At 42.9% G+C, this 15260-nt stretch overlaps 1 protein-coding gene across 4 annotated transcripts in view; it reads left to right on the top strand.

Annotated features, from left to right (window-relative positions):
* CASK (calcium/calmodulin dependent serine protein kinase) overlaps nucleotides 1–15260 on the top strand; it is a 541831-nt gene that overhangs the window by 384933 nt on the left and 141638 nt on the right. For all 4 annotated transcript variants that reach the window (XM_030202350.1, XM_030202349.1, XM_030202348.1 and 1 more), the window contains exons 12-13: nucleotides 263–340; nucleotides 2247–2327. In XM_030202350.1, coding sequence (XP_030058210.1) covers nucleotides 263–340; nucleotides 2247–2327 — 159 coding nt within the window. The remainder of the gene's footprint in view (nucleotides 1–262; nucleotides 341–2246; nucleotides 2328–15260) is intronic.

Below are 15260 nucleotides of genomic sequence, written 5' to 3'. Positions count from 1 at the left end.
CTAAGACTGGGAATGGAAGAACAAACACAGGTAAGTGCAGTTTTCAAAATGAGGGATATGTATACATAGCAAATCTGCTTTTAAAGAGAAAAATACAAAAATATGAAGAATAAAATAGGATGCCTAGGAACATGACCAAATGAGGAAAATGGGAGAACAGTTACTTTTGCCAGTCTACGTAGAGTTGTGTCTCTTCTAAGTAATTGCATAAATTAGTAAAACACCGCATATAATTACAATATCTTGTCCTCTTTGATTTCAGCTATATGACAAAATTAACACAAAATCTTCACCACAAATCAGGAATCCTCCAAGTGATGCTGTACAGAGAGCCAAGGAGGTACAGTAATTGCTTCTTATTTTTGATTGTATTACAGTTTGATTCCAAATAAACTCATGAGGTATACAATTTAGATATTCTGGGCCAGTCAACAAACATATGTGGAAAACGTATAGAGGAGATTAGGCTATAGTAGGGGTTTGTTTTGTTTTGTTTTTTTGTTACATTTGTACCCCGCGCTTTCCCACTCATGGCAGGCTCAATGCGGCTTACATGGAGCAATGGAGGGTTAAGTGACTTGCCCAGAGTCACAAGGAGCTGCCTGTGCCTGAAGTGGGAATCGAACTCAGTTCTTCAGTTCCCCAGGACCAAAGTCCACCACCCTAACCACTAGGCCACTCCTCCACTGTTGCTACTATTTAAGATTCCATGTAGAAGTCGGCCCTTGCAGATCACCAATGTGGCCGCGCAGGCTTCTGCTTCGTGCAGGACGTCAGACTCACAGAAACAGAAGCCTGCGCAGCCTTGTACATGGAATGTTGCTAGTGGAATAGCAACATTCCATGTAGAATCTCCAATAGTAGCAACATTCCATGTAGAATCTCCAATAGTATCTATTTTATTTTTGTTATATTTGTATCCCGCACTTTCCCACTCATGGCAGGCTCAATGCGGCTTACATGGGGTACATGGGGCAATGGAGGGTTAAGTGACTTGCCCAGAGTCACAAGGAGCTGCCTGTGCCTGAAGTGGGAATCAAACTCAATTCCTCAGTTCCCCAGGACCAAAGTCCACCACCCTAACCACTAGGCCACTCCTCCACTGTTGCTACTATTTGAGATTCTACATGGAATGTTGCTATTCCACTAGCAACATTCCATGTAGAAGTCGGCCCTTGCAGATCACCAATGTGGCCGCGCAGGCTTCTGTGAGTCTGACGTCCTGCACGTACGTGCAGGACGTCAGACTCACAGAAACAGAAGCCTGCGCAGCCTTCTACATGGAATGTTGCTAGTGGAATAGCAACATTCCATGTAGAATCTCCAATAGTAGCAACATTCCATGTAGAATCTCCAATAATAGCAACATTCCATGTAGAATCTCCAATAGTATCTATTTTATTTTTGTTACATTTGTACCCTGCGCTTTCCAACTCATGGCAGGCTCAATGCGGCTTACATGGGGCAATGGAGGGTTAAGTGACTTGCCCAGAGTCACAAGGAGCTGCCTGTGCCTGAAGTGGGAATCAAACTCAGTTCCTCAGTTCCCCAGGACCAAAGTCCACCACCCTAACCACTAGGCCACTCCTCCACTACATTCTTTACCTTTTTAAATTTTTGCATTGTTCTGTGCAGTATTTTGTCTGTAGTGATGCACATAGTAAAACATGCTGGCTGCAGGCTCAGCCTACAGAAGGGCTATCCTGAAAACCCAACAGGCTGTGTGGTCACTAGGACATGTTTGGGAAGCTCTTGACTATACTATATTTTTGTTGGAGAGACACTTGAACTGGAGAAGCAACAGCAGGAAAGATCCTGAGAAAGAAGCATCGTGAAAACCCCTTTTGGACACGACTCTTTTAAAAGCACTCCTCAGAGCGAATCCCTTTTAACATAATGTCCACATGTCCCCAGTTGTCATTGTGATACAAGAAATGCTAAAAGCAACATAAATTACCTTGGCAAAAGTTCATGCAAATAATTTAGATGTCGAAATAGGGTTTTATGTTTTTTAGGGGTTTTTTTTTTGGGGGGGGGGGGGGGGTTACAGTATAACCTTCAATTTGTATTCATAAGAAAGCTTTATGCATTAAAATCTCTGACATTGCTTTGATTATATTTCTGCCTCTGTTAAGATATTTTTCTTAGCAATAATATACAGAACAAAGTATAGTATATTTCTGGAGTTTCATGGACTATCAAGTGAGAATGTAATTAAACTGATATTTGTATGGTTTGTTTTGCAGGTATTGGAAGAAATTTCATGTTACCCAGAGAACAATGACGCAAAAGAGCTAAAGCGTATTTTAACACAACCTCATTTCATGGTAAGTGTTCCATAAGCATCCTTTAAGGTAAGTGGCCTGGCTAATTTTTTTTAATCTATCTGAAACAGTATCAGAAAAAAGAAAATGACTGTTCTCGGAAGACAAGCATGTTCATTTAGTTGTACGCGAGTGTCATGTGACTATGCATAGTGCCAAATGGACATTTGTTCCAGCAATTTTCTGTAAATATCTACAGGGCATGTGCAGAAGTACCCCATACTGCCTGAATCATGCCGGTTTCCCAATTATTCTAATTCCTCTAGAGAAAAAGACTCCTGTACTTTACTAAGTCATGTTTTCAGCACTTAAGTTTTCTTAATTTTTTGATCAATGTTAATCGGCACATGACATTTGTTTATTCCCCCGTTGTGGGTACTTAGCAGTTTGTTCAGACAATTTTTTTTCTAATCCTTCATTTGATGTCAGGGGAATAGACCAGTGACTTCAAGTTCTGTCTCAAACTGTGAGAACTTACATTTGGGCAAGAGTATGCAAGGTCCAGGGCATGGTCAAGCAAGTCGAAACCAAGGCAGGATTAGGAAACTAGTATGAAATAGAAACCACAGGTAGAGCAGGAAGCTACTGTGGAATAGAATTCAGTCATGAAACAGGAACCAAAAGTAAAGCAGAAACCAAATAATGTATTAAGTAGAAGAACTAAAGCAGCACAAGATGCTGAGACAGCAGTAGACGCAGGACAAGGCCACCAAAAACTGTTGAACCAGCAACGGTGTTTGGCTGGGCTTCATTATTTGCTGTCTCCAGGCATTGGCCCCCGTGGCCACAGGTTCAATTCCTGGTAAAACCTTACAAAAATGCAAACAGAGGATGTCCATCACTGATCTTCATGAAGTTTACTAGGTAGAGCAGATTAGTTGTCTAGTAGTTAGAGCAATGATTTGGAGAAAGCATTTAACCCTCCACTACCTCAGGTACAGACCTAGATTGTAAGTCTCTTATGAATAGGAAGATACGAAATGTGCCTGAATATAACTTGCCTTGAAAGGTATGAGCTAAATGCCAAATATTTGAGGCAACATCAGAGTGCATTGGGTTGTAGTATTTTTGAGCAGGTGTCGCCATAAGCAATTTAGACTCCTGCTGCTGCCTGATGGTCAGCAGTGGGTTGAGATCCTGGGGAACCAGTTCAATTCCCTCTGCAGCTCTTTGTGACCCTGGGCCAATCACTTGGCCCACCATTGCCCCAGGTACAATATGCTACTTAGATTGTGAGCCAATTAGGGACAGTGCCAGTACATGTTAAGAAATTGTAAACCGCTTAGGTCTAGGTGGTATATAAATACTGAAAATAAATTATAAAAATAAGTCAGGCTACAAGCATGGTTTGGGGTTTGTGTCAAAAGACATATGAGGAGAGACGAGGACCTGGAAAACGGAGGAGGGGTGGGGAAGATAGGCTCTTTCCAAACAATGGAGAAGACGTATGATTGTAAGTAAAAAGTAATGTTTATTACAACAACTTGACTCAACACAGCCGTGATTACATGTCCAAAAAAACTGCTATAGTCTTTGGAGAGAAGGAATTGTGTACTTTTCAGTGCATAGTTTTTTTATGTTTTAAATGTTGAAGCACCGTTTAAACATTTGGTGTGTTAACCATTCAAGCACCGGTCAAAACCTTTGGAAGACTCCTGAAGAAGGCACTACGGCGCCGAAACACGGCTGTGTTGGGTCAAGTTGTTGTAATAAACATTACTTTTTACTTACAATCATACGTCTTCTCCATTGTTTGGAAAGAGCCTATCTTCCCCACCCCTCCTCTGTTTTCCTTGACTTTGTTTCGTGGGGATTAAGTGCACCTCCACACTCTGTGTGGTACCTCCACACCTAATGCGGTATCTTTTTGGATTGAGACGAGGACCTGAACATATATACCCTGGAGGAAAGGAAAGGCAGGGGTGATATGATACATACATTCAAATATTTGGATATAGTGGGATTAGAAAAGGGACCTGGTTTTGCGACTTTTCTTCAAGTCTAAGGAAATACTGTTTATGAACAGTAAAATTAGGGTACATCCTGACCTTTTGAGAGATACCCAAAAACGATGAAGAGACTTTCTTTTGTTGAGACCTGGGTTAGGAGCCCTTTTCTTTTAAAAATTTCCTTGCAAATGCATAATTAAATAGTCTGTTAAATATATTTTCTTTCATCCTGGTCAGATCTCTTTTTTGGCTATTTTTCTTGTTTGTGATCCGCTTTGAACTCATTGGGTATTAGCAGAATACAAGAACAGATTGTAATGTAATAAGAATATTATGTGCAGTTCTGGTCACCCTATGTCAGAGAGGATATAACAGAACTAGGAAGGGTTGAGAAAAGGAGAAAAATGTTAAAGGAAATTGAACACATCCTTTTTAAAGAAAAGCTAAACAGCCTAGGGCTCTTCAGCTTGGAAAAGAGACAACTGAGAGGAAATATAGTCAAAAGGATCGATATTCAAAGTGATTTAAACAGCCGGAAACAGCTCCTAGCCATTTAAATCACTTAACGGACTAACCAGGCATATTCAGTGGCACCTGACCAGATAGTGCTGCTGAAAATACCTGGTTAGCGCCTAAACTGAAACCATCTACTTTGCAGGTGTTCTTGGGACAAAGTCGGTACTTAACTAGTTAAGTGCCAATATTCGACAGTTAATTGGCAAGGATAACTGCATAAATAAGACCACATAAAACACAGTCCTGTTTTTATGCAGTTCATTGTGACCAGTTAAGTACTGAATATCGCACTTAACGGGCTATGTTTTATCTGGCTGCATATGCACAAATAGATTGTAAGCTCTTTTGAGCAGGGACTGTCTCTTTGTATCAGGTGTTCAGCGCTACGTGTGTCTGTTACAAATGCTAATAATAATAATAATAGTTAAATAGAGAATGGTTATTTAACCTTTCAAACAACATTAAAACAAGAGAACACTCAACGCCTGACTGAAAACAATTCATAGAAAGTATTTTTCATACAGTACAAGATTGGGTTGTAGAATTTGTTGCTGGAGGACAGGTGACTAACGTAGCAGGGTTCAAAAGCAGTCTGAATGAGTTCCTGGAGGAAAAGTCCATAAAAAATTATTAGCCATGTAGGTTTAGGAGAGCCATTGTTTATACTGGAAATGAGATGTGAGAAATAGGTGTACCTTTTGGGATCTGTCAGATACTTGTGACCCAGACTGTGTACTGTCGGAGACAGGATGCTGGGCTCAATGGAACAATGACCCAACTGTGCTTATCATAGGAAAAGTTAGTAAATTTGTGGAAATGCCCTTGGTAGTTTAGAATAAAGTTTCATGGTGCTGTAGCCAGTTTGTTTGATGTATTTATTGATCTTTATTAATTCCTTTATGAACAGATTCACTCAAGGCATGGTACAGCAAGTCTAGTTTAACATAAAACTTACAATTTTGTTAACAACATAACAATAGTAAAATGACCAAATATAAATGCAATAAATAATCAAAACTTGGAAATATGATGTCAGTGCAATACAAACAATAACATAATAGACAGTATGGAAGAATATTCAAATAACAAAGATATAATATGATGTCAGTATGATACCAATGAAACACCTAATAAGCAACACAATAGAACATCCAAATAGCATAGATATGGTAAGGCTTTTCTATGTAGCTGAGGAGCCAAATGCATATACATAGATTGGGACAAGATGGGTAGTATAGTGTCAATTGGGATAAATAGATGGTTGGCTAAACTCAAGGCAAAATCTTTGTACAGTTAAACAAGATATGAAGAACTGGTCTAAGTTACAGGGTTGTGCAGCAAGCTAGTCCAGGTGCGGAGTGAGTGTATAGTCGGTCGCCACATATATTAAAGGCATATATTAAAGGCAGAGCTGGTGGTGGGAAGCGAGGCTGGTGATTGGGAGGCGGGGATAGTGCTGGCCAGACTTATACGGTCTGTGCCAGAGCCTGTGGTGGGAGGCGGGGGTAGTGTTGGGCAGACTTATACGGTCTGTGCCCTGAAGAGCACAGGTACAAATCAAAGTAGGGTATACACAAAAAGTAGCACATATGAGTTTGTCTTGTTGGGCAGACTGGATGGACCATGCAGGTCTTTTTCTGCCGTCATCTACTATGTTACTATGCTTGTGAGAAGAGCCAGGCTTCCTGAAGTAGAAGTAGTCTCGAGTTCGACGTAGTCCCTCTGAGAGTAAGTTCCTGAGTGTGGGTGCTAGTCCTGAAAATGTTTACTGGCAGATATCACATCGTGCTATTTCTTTTGATCAGTGTACAGATAATGATGCTTCTTAAGAGGACCTTTGAGGTCTGAAAGGTGTGTAGAGGGCTAACTTATTCTTTAAGTACTCTGGCCCATTTTGTCAGTGGACCTTGAAAATCAAACACACAGTTTTAAGTTTAGACCTATAAGCTACTAGTAGCCAGTGTAGTTCTTGCAGGAAGGGTGGGTGTGGTGCGATCACGCGGCTTGCAGCCTTCTATTAGTCGGACTGCAGCATTCTGAATTAGTTAGAACTGATGCAAACTCTTTTTGGTGTGACCAGTGCACAGGGCACTGCAGTAGTCTAGTCGTGATGTTATCATAGTGTGGACCACTGTGGTCAGACTTGTCTTTTTAATATATGGAGAGAGATTTGTAGTTACCCCAAGTGATAGAGTCAATTTTTAAAGATAGTTTGAATTTGTGAGATCAGAGTGAATGATGAGTCCAGCTGTATCCCAAGATTCCTGACCTGTGATTTTAGAGGGAGTTCATATTTCCCAAAAGGTATTGTGAAATCCGATATTTGTCCACTTATATTAGAAACCCAAAGAATCTCTCTTTTTTACTTGGGTTTAGGCAGAGTTTGTTGTTGTTTTTTTTGCCTGAATTGCTGTTAGGCAGCCAGTTTATTCAAAGCTGTGGGTAGATCTGGCTGAATGGGCATGAATAGTTGCACATCATCAGCATAAATTTTGTGCCAGTCAACAGAAGCAGCTCATCAAGAGGCTTGAGGTAGATATTAAATAAAATGGGATTCAGTATAGATCCCGGTGGCATCCCCAAGGTAATGATGTTCTGCTGTTGAAGAGAACTGATTGTTGTCTGTCTGATGAATAGGATTTGAACCATGTAAATACCATGCCACTGATACCAGTTGAGCTGCAACACTAAAGAAACAGGGGAAAACTGCTGTTCCATAAATGCAATTTAAAAAGTTATAGGTGACTATAAGTTTATACATTTTCTTTTGTGGTCAGACTAATTTATCATCAGAACTACTGAATTCTTGGTTACCATAATAAATGATGGGATAGAAAGACCTAGTGGCCTACTTAGTCTGCCCAGTTATTTCTGTTCACAAAGGAGGTATCCCAGGTACCAGCCATACTGCATAAACACGCAAGTTACCTTACCATATCCAGGGCAGTTTTTGTTGTCTCTTTTTGTACTCCCATCCCCAGGGCTGATAAGCATACAAGATCCCCACTTATTTCACACCTAGCACCTTTCCTTTTCCATGTCTAAGCACAAAGGTTTGTAGTGATCTGAATAGCATGAGTATTATTTGAACGAACAGTCTCCTCTCTGTAGCCTGACAGACTGATTCAGCTATATGTGCTTGTGCATCTATTAGGACTTTTAGTTATTACTGAATTTGCAGCGTGCCAGACTGACTTGTCTTCTAGTTTAATTCTGTCATTGCTAACATCCAGATTCCCCCATTCATTCTGCCAGTTAGACTTACCAGTAGCTACATAAAAACCCTCATTTCCATTAGGACTTCTTTGTTTCCCTCTTTGCCATTTAGTCACTTTTCACTGAATTGTACAAGCATTGTATTGTATATACCTTACTGGTATTTCTTAATTTGTTGCAGCTAGGGATCCTCTGTGCTTATGTCATGCCTTCTTAATGTTCATTGATTCTTTTAGCCTCTATCACTTGCACACATGCACCACCCTTTTTGTGGAATATTTCTCGATGTTGCTTCTAAGATCTCTTCCTTAGAGCCCCATATCATGCCCCTTATTCTAAACCTCCATTTGAAAAGTACTTTCTTCCTTTTCATCATGAATAACCTTTAAGGTATTTGAATATATCTTGTCATATCTCCCTTGTCTTGTCTTTCCTCTTCTCTAGGGTATACTTATTTAGATTCTTAAATCTTATTGGGTTTTTGGTGCAGACCCCGCACCATTTTGGAAGCCTGTCTTCTGGATCATCTTCACTTTGTTCTTTCAGAGGTATGGCTTCCAGATTTAGACATAATATTCCAATGACTTATACAACAACCTGAGTATTTATTTTTTATATTTTTGCTTTTTCCTAGTAGTCATGCTGCTCCCTATGCACACTAATGCCCGTTTGGCTCTAGCAACCACTGTTTTGCTACAAATCTTTGGGTATAGTTGCCCCAAGATTATATGATGATTTCAAGATAGTAAATTGTGATTAATACATTTAGATTTCTCTAAGTAGTTAGGGTTAATGTGATACTTAGAAATATGGCACTGAAATGTTTAGAAGACCACTCAGCATCAGATTTGTTCTGCTTAATAAGCTCCCCATTCCAACCCATATGCCAAGTTTTTGTTTTCCTGAATATCTGTTCAAGCAACAAAATATACCCTCCAGTAGTTATTCTCACTTCTCTAGCCTCCCAATTCTCTTAGTCAGTGGCTTCTTTATTTGTGCTTCCCTAGTGCTTCAGATGAAATGATGTGCAGCATAATGTTCTGATTGGTTTTTTTGTTTGTTTGGGGTTTTTTTTTTGGGTGGGGGGGGGAGCTCTGTACTTTACCATCAATATATCCTGGATGGTGCCTTACAATGCTGAAAAACCAATCTTCTGCCTATCAAAACGTGGTGGATTTAAAAGGACAAATGCTATTTGGGCAGTATAAACCAGAGATTCCTGTGGATCCCACAACCAGCTAGATTTTCAGCGTATCCACAATGAATTTATATGAATTCAAAATGTAATATGCATAGTCATGAATATCTTTAAAACCTAATTGGCCATGTAGACTATGGATTATAGGCAGTTCAGATATTGTATTGAACTGCACAGGAGGAGAGAAGCACCGAAACTATCTGTGAGAAGAAACAGATGCTTTTGATTACACAGGTCTTCATTAAAGAAGGGGAATGGACTGCCCAGATTTTTACATAAGTATGGGACAGACCAAAGGGTCCATCAAGCCCAGCATCCTGTTTCCAACAGTGGCCAATCCAGGTTACAAATACCTGGCAATTATGCACTGTTTTTCAGTCCTTGCAGGCAGCCCTCATTTCCTGGTTGTGGGGGAGCCGCTAGCATAACAGGGCTCAAGGAAGCCCCGTCAACACTGCTGGCTAATGCTGATGCGGCAGCGCCGATAGAAGGAGAGGACGCCTGTGTGTGTTTCCAGCAGTCAACCCAGGGTCGTCTGTTTCGGAGCCTGGGTCCTGGTGGGGGTCAAGGGAAACTTCCGCACCTTCTCTCTCCTTTTCCCCATAATCAAGGGAACAAAGAGCTGCTACGGACAGCGAAACAAGGAGCAGCTGTTGCAACGTCTCTTTATGGTGCCATCATGGATCCTCTGTCAGTCGGGGTTTTGATTTTTAACACAGTATCCCAAAGATAAAACAGTTTTCAACAGCTTCACTTTCTTTGTTTGCAATGTGCTCCTTGAACAGTGGTTGCTGCTGCTTTCACTCATTCAAAGCAGTTTACATAATATATACAAGTACTTATTTGTACCTGGGACAATGGAGGGTTAAGGGGTCCTTTTACTAAGCTGCGTAAGCGTCTATGCGCGCCCAACGTATTCCAAAATGGAGTTACCTCATGGTTCTTGTGGCAATTTCATTTTTGGCGCGCATCCAATATGCGTGGCCGAAAAATTATTTTCAGAAGTGCGCCAAGTGGCATTTGATGTGCATAGGTCATTACCGCCCGGTTACCGTGTGAGCCTTTACCGCTATGTCCATTTTTTTTTGTTTCATTTGTACCCCGCGCTTTCCCACTCATGGCAGGCTCAATGGGGCTTACATGGGGCAATGGAGGGTTAAGTGACTTGCCCAGAGTCACAAGGAGCTGCCTGTGCCTGAAGTGGGAATTGAACTCAGTTCCTCAGTTCCCCAGGACCAAAGTCCACCACCCTAACCACTAGGCCGCCACTCCACCTTTTTTACAGGTGCGCTGAAAATGGATTGGCGTGCGCCCAAAACCCACACCTACACTTGCACTACTGCAACCCATTTTTCAGCGCACCTTAGTAAAAGGACCCCAAAGTGACTTGCCCAGAGTCACAAGGAGCTGCAGTGGGAATCAAACCCAGTTCCCCAGGATCAAAGTTTTTTTTGCCAACATCCACAGTAATTTGGTCAAAGTTTTTACTGTTTCTGAAGTTTACCACAGCTTACTGCACATCCCCATCCCCATGTCATTCTCTAATATGGAGAAAATAATTACATTCATAGCCGCCGAGAGGTGGGGGCAGGGGGGACAAAATTCCCTGTGCCCGGGCCTCCAAGGGGAGCCCAGTGCCGCAGTCCCACCCGCCCTCCGTCGTCGACCGTCTGCCCCCTGCATTGAAATCACAGTCTCACCTTGTGAAAGCAGCGCTGCAGGCAGTAGAATGCCTCCCTTCGGCCCTCCTGCAGCGCTGCTTTCACGGAGGTGAGACTGCGATTTCAATGCAGGGAGCCTGGCCCGCTGGCGGACGGAGGGGGGGAGCGGCGGCGACCTTGGGAGGAGGTGGAGGGGGGAGCGGCAGCGGCAACCTCGGGGGATGGAGAGGGAGCAATGGCTGCGGCGATCTTGGGAGGAGCAGTGGCGACTTCGGGGGTGGAGGGGGGAGCGGCGGCGACCTCAGGGGGCGGTGCGGCGAGGGCGGCAGGGGTGGGGCCCTGGAGGCGGCCTTGCCCCGGGCCCGGCCCAGTCTCTCGGCGGCCCTGAGTACATTATTTTGTTTTGTACGACTGTTTATAAAGCACCTTCAATATAAGTCTGACTCTTAGCATGTACATCACTTGAACTCTTCAAATAGTGTTTTGTAGGAATGAGAGAACTACATCAGAGGAAAGCATCCAGTGAAATTGGTTTTACAGTAGCAGAGCAGTAAGCAAGCTCCTGCATTCAGCTAACCGACATGTATTTATGTAGACACAGCTGCAAGTGTTAAAAGAGAGCAATAAACCCTTAATATAATTGGAACCCTATTTCTCTTCCTGACACATATATGGCTGTGTTGTGTTAATGTGATGATTAAAAGCTGTGGTGGTTTGAGCAGAATACTATTAACTTGTGATATAATGGTTTAATGGTTTACTATAGAACAGAAATAAAATGTGGAATCTGTCAAGAAAGTGCTCTGATCAAATGCAATTGGTTTCTCAGTATGTAGTACATACAACAAGAAGCTGAAGGTGATGGACACTTGTAGATAAATTAGGAGGTCATTTGAGAAGGCTTGCATGATGTTTGAATGTGTAAACAGTGGGTTTTAGGAAAGCTGCCTGGAAACTATGGATGTATTTCCAATTTTTCAGAAGCAATATATGCATATTTTAAAATATCTAGACATTGGCATCTGCACTTGCTTCAAGACATGCTTATCACCTAACTCAGGGGTGCCCAAACCAGTCATGGAGGAACACCAGCCAGTCAAGTTTTCAGGATATCCACAATGAATATGCATGAGATAGTTTTGCATACCAAGGCAGTTTTATATGCAAATTGATCTCATCAATATTCATTTTGGGTATCTTGAAAACTTGACTGGCTGAGTTTCCACCAAGACAAGTTTGGGAATCACTGACCTAACTACTCATTTGGATCTGGGGTTTGCTTTGCCTTTCTGTTTTTTAAAACCACCTCCACAATCTTAAAAAAACGAGCATTTTCTAGCATGACTTCTTAGTTAACGTTGGATGTTCAGTTGTAAAATTTAGCATTTATGTATGTAAGTCATGATGCTTATATGCATAGTAAGCAAAATTGCTTCTAACATGTGTCTGTGTGTACATGTTCAGAACACCAGATGATGCTGGCCTTATATTAAATATATTTCTTATGTGTACTTTACAAAAGACTCTTCAGCTAACCTTTTCTAAAGTACTCAGAAAACTGTTCATGTCCTGACTTGGACATCCCTTCTCCTATCTAGATGACCCATGTACAGTCATCCTTATAACATAGTAAATGATAGCCAATTGGTCTGCCCGCATTGAGACTCCTCCTTTCTGGTTTTCTACCACTTTGAGTATGTTAGCATTAAAAATTCACATTGCCAATGCCAACACCAACTCCCTTTCCCCTCCTCGCCAAATATTTCGTTCTTGACCTCTCAACTCTGCTCATAAGTACATAAGTATTAACACACTGGGACAGACCAAAGGTCCATCAAGCCCAGCATCCTGTTTCCAACAGTGGCCAATCCAGGTCACAAGTACCTGGCAAAATCCCCCCAAAAAGTACAAAACATTTTATGATGTTTATCCCAGAAATAGTGGATTTTCCCCAAGTCCAATTGTCTATGGACTTTTCGCTTAGGAAGCCATCCAAACCTTTTTTAAACTCTGCTAAGCTAACTGCTTTTACCACATTTTCTGGCAACAAATTCCAGAGTTGAATTACACGTTGAGTGAAGAAACAGTTTCTCCGATTCGTTTTAAATTTACTACTTTGTAGCTTCATCACATGCCCCCTAGTCCTAGTATTTTTGGAAAGCGTAAACAGATGCTTCACTTCTACCCATTCAACTCCACTCATTTTATAGACCTCTATCATATCTCCCCTCAGCCGTCTTTTCTCCAAGCTGAAGAGCCCTAGCCGCTTTAGCCTTTCCTCATAGGGAAGTCGTCCCATCCCCTTTATCATTTTCGTCGCCCTTCTGTGCACCTTTTCTAATTCCACTATATCTTGAGATGCGGCGACCAAAATTGAACACAATAATCGAGGTGCAGTCGCACCATAGAGAGATGCAAAGGCATTATAACATCCTCATTTTTGTTTTCCATTTCTTTCCTAATAATACCTAACATTCTATTTGCTTTCTTAGCCGCCGTAGCACACTTAGGAGAAGGTTTCAACGTATCATCGACGATGACACCTAGATCCCTTTCTTGGTCGGTGACTCCTAATATGGAACCTTGCATGATGTAGGAATAATTTGGGTCCTCTTTCCCACATGCATCACTTTGCACTTGCTCACATTAAACATCATCTGCCATTTAGACACCCAGTCTCCCAGTCCCATGATTTAACTACTTTGAATAACTTTGTGTCTGTTATGACCTGGTGAATGTGAGCCCTTGTGCCCCGACTGAGCACGGCAGAGATGGAGTGGCACTGCACTTGGTCAGGCAGCCAGACAATCCCTAGCTTCACCTGGGAAGCGACCACCGTTCCCTGGGAGTTGAGCCCCCAGGTGCAAGCGGCCACTAGGACTTCTGGAACCGGCGGGGTTGCACAACCGCTGACCAGGCTGGCGGGCAAGCAGACACAGTCCAATAGCCAAGTAATCCATAGGGCAAAGAATAGTCAAATCAGTCCAAGGTCTAGGCAAGCAGCAAACAATCGTGGTCAGGAAAACAAGCCAAGGTCTGGTACACAGCAGGAATACAGGAATTGAGGAAAGCCGGTGAACAGAACTCCGGCGTGGACCTCTGAGACAATTGAGGCCGAAGCAACGAAGGACTGGAGGTAGGACTTTAAGTAGTGTAGGAATCAGTCTCAAGCATGTTCAGCTGATCCAAGATGGCTGCCCCCATCAGCAGAGAAGCACAACGCCCAAAAATGGGCTTCCTTCCTGCAGCCAGCCAACCCCAAGATGGCCGCCATAAGCTGAGATACCCATCCCAAGATGGCCGACCTATCCTGGAGAAACACCACCAAGGTAGCCGGCTATCTGCCGGACCGCGCCTCGCCGGCGACTCGGCCGCGCAGGCCTGGAACCAGGTGAAGAACGTAACAGTGTCATCAACAAATTTAATTACTTCACTAGTTACTTCCATCTGTAGGTCATTTAAATACGTTAAAAAGCAGCGGTCCCAGCATAGACCCCTGGGGAACTCCACTAACATCCCTTCTCCATTGAGAATACTCTCTGTTTTCTGTCTTTTAACCAGTTTTTAATCCACAATAGGACACTACCTCCTATCTCATGACTCTCCAATTTCCTCTGGAGTCTTTCATGAGGTACTTTGTCAAATGCCTTCTGAAAATCCAGATACACAGTCAGGCTTATTTTCGAAAGAGAAGGGCGCCCATCTTTTGACACAAATCGCAAAATGGGCGTCCTTCGCCCAGGGTCGCCCAAATCGGCATAATCGAAAGCCAATTTTGGGCGTCCTCAACTGCTTTCCATTGCGGGGACAACCAAAGTTCACGGGGGCGTGTCGGAAGCATAACGAAGGCAGGACTGGGGCGTGCTTAACACATGGGCATCCTTGGCCGATAATGGAAAAAAGAAGGGCATCCCTGACGAGCACTTGGCCTCAAAAAGGTGCCCAAATTGACCAGATGACCTCCCCTTACTCCCCCCAGTGGTCATTAACCCCCTCCCACCCTCAAAAAATACTTTAAAAATATTTTTTGCCAGCCTTTATGCCAGCCTCAAATGTCATACCCAGCTCCCTGACAGCAGTATGCAGGTCCCTGGAGCAGTTTTAGTGGGTGAAGTGCCCTTCAGGCAGGCGGACCCAGGCCCATCCCCCCCTGCCTGTTACACTTGTGGTGGTAAATGTGAGCCCTTCAAAACCCACCCGAAACCCACTGTACCCACATGTAGGTGCCCCCCTTCACCCCTTAGGGCTATGGTAGTGTTGTACAGTTGTGGGTAGGGGGTTTTGGGGGGCTCAGCACCCAGGGTAAGGGAGCTATGCACCTGGGAGCAATTTGTGAAGTCCACTGCAGTGCCCCCTAGGGTGCCCGGTTGGTGTCCTGGCATGTGAGGGGGACCAG

Source organism: Microcaecilia unicolor, chromosome 4 (genome assembly GCF_901765095.1).
Source record: "Microcaecilia unicolor chromosome 4, aMicUni1.1, whole genome shotgun sequence".
In the NCBI taxonomy this organism is placed as follows: Eukaryota; Metazoa; Chordata; class Amphibia; order Gymnophiona; family Siphonopidae; genus Microcaecilia; species Microcaecilia unicolor.
This window is presented reverse-complemented; position numbering and strand designations above follow the sequence as displayed.